Source organism: Helianthus annuus, chromosome 9 (assembly GCF_002127325.2).
Source record: "Helianthus annuus cultivar XRQ/B chromosome 9, HanXRQr2.0-SUNRISE, whole genome shotgun sequence".
NCBI classification, from domain to species: domain Eukaryota; kingdom Viridiplantae; phylum Streptophyta; class Magnoliopsida; order Asterales; family Asteraceae; genus Helianthus; species Helianthus annuus.
The window spans coordinates 3,878,153-3,886,435 of NC_035441.2; the positions used below are offsets into that span (position 1 = coordinate 3,878,153).

Consider the following 8,283-nt stretch of genomic DNA (forward strand, 5'->3'; position numbering starts at 1 on the left):
ACATCATCAAACGATAGCAAAGAGGCCCTCACCGAGAAGCTCGCGCAATACACTCTTATGAAAGAAGAAAAAAAGCACGGGCGATAGAGTTGACGAATATAAGAAAGAAACGCGAGGAAGACACCATAGCGTTAGTGGCAGAACAACGCGACGCGGAGAAACAACTTATGTATGATCGAGATTTGAAGACATTTACTGAGCCACACGACCATGTTCCACCCGAGGTGTTGCCATTTATTCTGGCGAGGAAACGAGATATCGCAAAAAAAAAAAATATAATTGGCCATCAATTTCTAAATATTAGGTTTATTATGGTTTAATTTTTTAGTTTTAAATGTAATGTGTTTTTTTTAATTAAAAGTACTATTACTTAGTTTAAAATATGTTTTATTTATTTATGCATAGTTTATAATTTCTAGAAAATAAAAAATATATATCTCAAACACCCTAGAGTGATTGAATCATACCTAGTGGTTGAGTGCAAAATGAGGAGTGGAATGGGGAGTTGACATGACATAATATTATTGGGTAGAGAATCACTCAATCACCCTAGAGTGATTAGCCATACCCCCCCCCCCACCCTTAATAGTTTTTTACCATTAAATTTAGAGTGAATTTCAAGGATTGTCCTTTATTTTTATACTCATTTTCAGGGTTGTCCTTTATTTTCCAAATTGATGAGTTTTGTCCTTTATGTTTATATATCATACACGTTTTGTACTTTATGTCTAACCTAGTTAATTTTTTAAGTTAAATTTGGTCATGTGCTTTGCACAAGAGGGCATTTTTGTCAATTCAAAGATTGAAGAATCTTTGAGCTGTAAATCTGCCGTTGAACTTACCTTTGAATTGACAAAAATACCCTCATGTGCAAAGCATATGACCAAATTTAACTGAAAAAACTAACTAGGTTAGGCCTAAAGAACAAGACGTGTATGATATGAAAACATAAAGGACAAAACTCGTCAATTTTGAACATAAAGGATAACGCCTGAAAATGGGTATAAAGATAAAGGACAATCCTTGAAATTCACTCATTAAATTTATTTTGTATGATTAAAAGAAGAGTAAAATACCAAAATGGTCCCTGAGGTTTGGTCACTTTTTGGCACTTTAGTCCAAAATTCAAACCTTTTGAATTTGGATCCTTGTGGTTTCATTTTTTTTTCCATTTTCATCCAAAAGCAAAATCTGATCAGATTTTTCAGTTAACATCCAGTTTTTTTTTGTTTTTTTTGTCTTTTTCTTCCCTTCTAATAAAGGACAAAATAATCAGATTTTTTAATTTGTTATAATAAAACGTAAAAAGAACATTTTGCCCTTCATTAAAAGGGAAGGAAAAAAGACAAAAAGCTGGATGCTAACTGAAAAATCTGACCAGATTTTAATTTTGGATGAAAATGACAACAAAATTGAAAGCACATGGATCTAGATTCAAAATGTTTGAATTTTGGACTAAAGTGGCAAAAGTGACCAAACCTCAAGGACTAATAGAATATTTATATACTAGGAATTGATTGTAAATATTTATGATAGGATATATCCTTAACAATAGGAGATTCTGTTTGTACTCTATTTATACATGTTGTTCAATGAGAGAAGGCAAGCACAATATTTCTTATATGGTATCATACACCATCCGTCCTGCCCTACTTTTTGACCGCCACCGGCTTCTTTCCCCTCCCCTCTGATTCAACCCTCTTCCTGCATCTTCTTCTTTTACCTTCTGCCTCACCTTCCTTCCCTCATGGACACCAAAACTCACCCGACTCTCGTAGTCTCTAACATCAAAACTCACGTCCCAATCACCCTTGAAAACGATTCCGCCCACTACATGACCTGGTCCACTCTGTTCAAGGTCTAATGGAGGGTGTTCGAGGTCCTCGATCATCTCAGCCCTCGGCCGGATGCCGCTACTTCTTCCTCCACCGATCCAGAGAAAAAGGCCATTGAATCGGCTGAAGCCGCTCTTTGGCAACGCAGAGACGCAATAGTCCTTCAATGGATTTATGCGACCATCTCCCCCGCTCTCCTTCATATCTTCTTAACCCCCGGACAAACGGCTTACGAAGCCTGGATAGCCCTGCAGAACCAGTTTAATGACAACAAAACTACTCGGGGTGTCTTCCTTGGTCAGGAGTTTGCGCACCTCAGCCTTGATGGTTTCTCTTCCATGGCCGAGTATTGTCAACGGAACAATATGACAGTATTTCCACGTTGATGATAGTATGTTGGTGATCAAGATCTCAATAGGGCTAACGGAACAATATGACAGTATTTCCACGGTGTTACAAAATCGCGACCTGCTTCCAGATTTTAATGAGGTGCGTCCGCGCCTTACATTGGAAGAAGATAAAAAGAAGCGTCAAACCGCCCACGCCGCTCAACAGTCTACAACTGCCCTCACCGCCTCCGTTTCATCACCGTCACAGATTTCGTCTCAAACGCCCAATTACTACAGTGCTTCTGATCGTGGCCGTCGTCGCTCACGCGGACGCGGTCGTGGTGGTGGCCGCAACTACAACAACCGCAACTACAATAACCGTGGCCCACAATCGAACACCCTAACTCACCCATACATTGTGTTCCCAAGTAACTGGACAGCAAACCAATGGGCCTCGTTTCTAAATGGATCCTCTGCTCCTGGTCAAGCTCCATCAGCCCATAACTCACCACCTTATCCATACCCCTCCAAACCGAACACCACCAACCAGAATTCACAAGGGATACTCGGCCCTCGACCCGATCAAAACACTTCCAACACCTACACTCCTACGGATATTGAGCAGGCAGTGTACACCATGGCTTTAAACCAACCAGATCACGGGTTCATGGACACTGGAGCAACCTCCCACTCGGCAAACGAACAAGGTATCTACTCTCCGTCTAATTTTAATAAGTGCACTGACAAAAATATTATTGTTGGTAATGGCATGGAAATTCCGGTTTTGGCACAAGGCAATCAAACTTTACCACAACCCTTTCCACCTTTAAAATTAAACAATGTCCTTTTTGCCCCCCAACATCATTAAAAATCTAATTTCGGTTCGCCGCCTTACCTCCGATAATCTTGTATCCATCGAGTTTGACCCTATTGGTTTTCTTGTGAAGGATCTCAAAACTCGGGCGCCTATCCTTAGATGCAATAGCACCGGTGATCTTTACCCACTGATACAACCACTCTCCACCATCTCCCAACCTTCCGCTTTTGTTGCTGTTACTCAAGATCGCTGGCATTAACGCCTCGGCCACCCTAATGACAATTTATTGCATTCTTTGAAAGTTTCTTCTCGTATTAATTTTGGCAAATAAAACAATAAATTATGTGAACCATGTGTGTTTGGGAAAAGTGTTAAGTTACCATTTTATGATTCTGTTAATTGCACTCGTTTACCTTTTGATATGGTGCATAGCGACCTATGGACCTCCCCTGTCCTAAACACAGGAGGCCATCAATATTATGTCCTATTTCTTGATGATTACACTAATTTTTTATGGACATTTCCACTCACCACAAAGTCCCAAGTGTTTGCCACATTTGTCAAATACTATTATCAAATCACAACCCAATTTGAACGCAAAATTAAACAGTTTCAATGCGATAATGGTAAGGAATATGCCAATAACAATTTTTTGATATTTTGCAATGCCCACGGTATGCACTTCCGTTTCTCCTGCCCCTACACCTGTTCTCAGAATTGTAAAGCGGAACGCAGAATCTGCACCATCAACAACATGCTCCGTACTCTCCTAGCCCAAGCCAACCTACCGCCAAATCTTTGGCACCATGCCCTCGAAATCGCCACGTACCTACTCAACATCCTCCCAAGCAAAAACCATGATTTTTTTGTCGCCAACAACTCTCCTATATAATTGCCAACCCGAATATGAACATCTCCGTGTCTTCGGGTGTTTGTGCTATCCCATCCTACCCTCCACCACCATAAACAAACTTGCAAACCGGTCCCAACCATGTATCTTCCTTGGCTACCCGCCAAATCACCGTGGGTATAAATGTCTCGATCTCCAAACCCACCAAATATTTACATCCCGACACGTTCACTTCGAAGAAACCATCTTTCCCTACAAATTTCAATCACCATCCAAACCTCAGTCCTATGACTTCCTTATTTTTTCCACTCCTCTCTCTAACACCGACACACATCGCCTACACCTCCTCTCCACCTGACTCGATTCCAACCCACCCCACATATACCCTATCGGTCCAACCTACCACAACACCGACTCAATCTACCTCTCCACCTACCTCGCCTGGCCCCATAACCACCCCTCAATCTCAATCGGCCTAACTACACAGCCTACCTTCTATAACTCCAACTTCCCATGCAGCTCCTTACAACCACATTCCCGGCCCAGTTCCCTCACCCATCCCAACCCAACCCAACCGAACCCGGCCCAACTAATTCTCCTCCCCAAACCTCGTCCCATCCCAGCACCTTTGACCCGCACCCAACTCCTTTTCCAACCAACCCGACTCCTTCCCCAAGCCCCAACCCAGCACCACCTCAAACCATTCGAACACGATCAATGAGTGGAATCGTTAAACCTAGGCAGCTATTTAATCTCCACACAACCACCATTGCACCCATACCCCGAAACCCACATGTTGCCTTGTCCATTCCTGAATGGCATCGTGCCATGACCGATGAGTTTAGTTCACTTCTTAAAAACAAGACCTGGGAGTTAGTTCCTCAGAAACCGAACATGAATATTATACGTAGCATGTGGCTGTTTAAACATAAATTCAATTTTGATGGGAGTTTGGTGCGATATAAAGCTCGACTTGTGTGTGATGGTCGACGCCAACAGCCTAGTATAGACTACGAGGAAACATTTAGTCTGGTTGTCAAATCAGCTACCATCCGGTTAGTTTTATCCTTGGCATTGGCACAATCTTGGAATATTAATTAGATGGATGTCACCACGTGTTCTTCATGGAAATTTGAACGAGACAGTCTACATGTATCAACCAATGGGTTTTCGTAGTCCTGAATACCCGGACCATGTTTGTCTTCTAAATAAATCTTTATATGGCCTCAAGCAAGCACCTCGTGCATGGTACCAGCGATTCACCGATTTCGTGGTTTTACAGGGGTTTAAGCATAGTAAATCCGATAACTCTTTGTTTGTTTATCGCCATGGTCGTGACATTGCCTACTTGCTTATTTATGTCGACGATATTATTCTCACCACTTCATCGGATGTTCTTCGCAAACGCCTTATGCACTGTCTAGCGGGAGAGTTTGCCAAGAAGGACTTGGGTCCTTTATCATATTTTTTTGGGTAATCAGGTAACACATTCCGGTGACAATATGTTTCTCTCATAGTCTGCTTACGCTAAGTGTCGCAACCCCCGCCCCTAACTACCCGGGAACGGGCGGCCGCGGCAAGTTTCAGTGGTATCGTTGTTTATCAAATTGGCAGCGGAAATTACATCAGGACCGTAGTAAGGAAATATTTTATCAGAGTAAAATACCACACTTTGATAATATTAAACACATAGGAAATTCCCAAGTTTCCAGTACACACATTTTCATAGGGATAAACCCTATTTTATTTAATAAAAACATCTCTTTATTTAGGTAACTTTTATAGCCACTTTTCCAAGCCTTCAGTGCTATCCAGCTGGCTTCTATTTGGCTTTCACATTTTGTTACCTGAAACGCGTTTAAAAACATTTTGTCAGTGGGAAATACTGGTGAGTGAATCCCAGTTTAATCAAGAAGAGTTTTATCCTTTAACAGTATTGAGAGCGATTACAATGTTTACATCTACACAATTACTTATTCAGTATTGTCAATCCTAACTGGTGGGTCAAATTACACATTGGCTACCGTGTTCCACATTTTGTATACAAAACCTCAACATACCGGCAGTGATTGAGGAATTACAAAGACTCAATCACTGCTAATTATAATTTAAAATAAATAAAGGTTTTGTGAAAACAGTTTGCAAAAAGGTTCACAAAAAGGAGATTACTCACATTGCTATCTTAGGGTTTTCCTTTGTGATTTTCTGGTGATTATCTATTAATTACATAATGCACACGCATTAGTATGATAACCCAATATTTACATTAGTAATACCCTCCCTGAGACAGAACTCCAATGACTACGTCGGGCAGAGCCTTGACAGCCGTTACGGAACCCTAGATCAATCCGGTAGCGTATCTAATATGTAACCGGGGGTTATGATACTTACAACGAGGCATAACTTCCTTATTTAGGGGGGTATTATGCCCGAGTATTACTTTAGCTATATAGAAATTGAGAGAGAAAGTTGTGTGTGAGCGACTGAAATCAAAAGCTGATGGCCTCTATTTATAGTTTTGATTCGCCAGTCTCTCACGCCCCGCGTAAGCTCAGGGGTGGTCTTACGCGGCCCGCGACATATGGGGTCTAGGATCTAGATTTGATTCGTCACACGTGTAGGCTATCCGGGTGTCGTGCCCCGTGACGGCACCGGGTGCGGTCCAACTTCAAGCTGTCGCGCCCCGCGTAGCCTGAAGGCAAAGCCTTCGCGGCCCGCGAGCGACCCCAAAATCTTATTTTTTGTTTTATTTTTAATTATATACGGTATTTTGGGCTCGGTTTTCGTATACGGGGTGTATTTTAGGACGTATAGGGGCACTCTAAACATATTAGGGGTGTCAGAATTATTTTGGAGGGTTGTTATATCCTCCCCACCTTGTTTTAGAACTCGTCCTCGAGGTCTACTGTAATAGGTGTGGATATTTCCTTTGCATCTCTAATTCAAGCTCCCAAGTGTACTCTGGTCCTCTCTTGGAATCCCATTTCACTTTGAGCAGAACTAATCTATTGTGTTTGAGATTCTTGACTTTTCTGTCTTCAATTTGTAGAGGCTTTTCTATAAACTTAAGTTTTTCATTTACCTCCATATCCTTAAGAGGTACTACCAGTGATTCATCGGCTAAGCACTTTTTGAGATTGCATACATGAAATACATCATGTATTCCTGCCATTTCCTCTGGCAGTTGTAGCTGATAAGCTACAGGTCCTATTCTTCTAATGATCTCAAAAGGTCCAACATACCTGGGGCTTAGCTTTCCCTTTTTGATGAATCTTACTAATCCTTTCCAATGAGAGACTTTCAATAACACTTTATCTCCTACTTGAAACTCCAACGGTTTGCGCCTGTTATCAGCATAGCTCTTTTGTCGATCACGTGTTGCTTTTAGTCTTTCCTTGACTTTCACAATCTTGTCGGTTGTTTCTTGTACTATCTCAGGTCCAGATAATTGTTTTTCTCCAATTTCTGCCCAATAGACTGGAGTTCGGCACTTTCGTCCATAAAGTGCTTCGAATGGTGTAGCATTGATACTGGTATGATAGTTGTTGTTGTAAGAAAATTTTATTAATGGTAAGTGATCGTCCCAATTACCTCCGAAATCAATTACACAAGCTCTAAGCATATCTTCCATCGTCTGAATTGTCCTTTCGCTTTGTCCGTCCGTTTGAAAATAATAAGCGGTGCTTATCTTCAACTTGGTTCCCATTGCTTTTTGGAAACTTGTCCAAAAATGAGAGGTAAAATGGCTATCTCTATCAGAAACAATTGATAAAGTAATTCCATGTAATGAAACTATTTCATTTACATTCAACTTGGCTAGTTATTCCATACTGAAAGTTTCCTTCATTGGTAGGAAATGAGCTGACTTAGTTAGCCTGTCTACAATCACCCAGATTGTATCATTACCTCTTCTTGTTTTGGGTAATTTGGTAACAAAATCCATTGTTATCAATTCCCATTTCCAAACTGCCTATAATTTGCCCTTAAGATTTTCATTTACCTCCATATCCTTAAGAGGTACTACCAGTGATTCATCGGCTAAGCACTTTTTGAGATTGCATACATGAAATACATCATGTATTCCTGCCATTTCCTCTGGCAGTTGTAGCTGATAAGCTACAAGTCCTATTCTTCTAATGATCTCAAAAGGTCCAACATACCTGGGGCTTAGCTTTCCCTTTTTGATGAATCTTACCACTCATTTCCAAGGAGAGACTTTCAATAACACTTTGTCTCCTACTTGAAACTCCAACGGTTTGCGCCTGTTATCAGCATAGCTCTTTTGTCGATCATGTGCTACTTTTAGTCTTTCCTTGACTTTCACAATCTTGTCGGTTGTTTCTTGTACTATCTCTGGTCCGGATAATTGTTTTTCTCCAATTTCTGCCCAACAGACTGGAGTTCGGCACTTTCATCCATAAAGTGCTTCGAATGGTGCAGCATTGATACTGG

At 41.1% G+C, this 8,283-nt stretch overlaps 1 protein-coding gene across 1 annotated transcript; it reads left to right on the plus strand.

Annotated features, from left to right (window-relative positions):
* Nucleotides 1-2,228: 2,228 nt before the first annotated feature.
* LOC110875167 lies at nucleotides 2,229-3,032 on the plus strand. The gene has a single exon (XM_022123367.1). The coding sequence runs from the start codon at nucleotides 2,229-2,231 to the stop codon at nucleotides 3,030-3,032; it is 804 nt and encodes a 267-aa protein (XP_021979059.1).
* The last annotated feature ends 5,251 nt before the right edge of the window (nucleotides 3,033-8,283 follow it).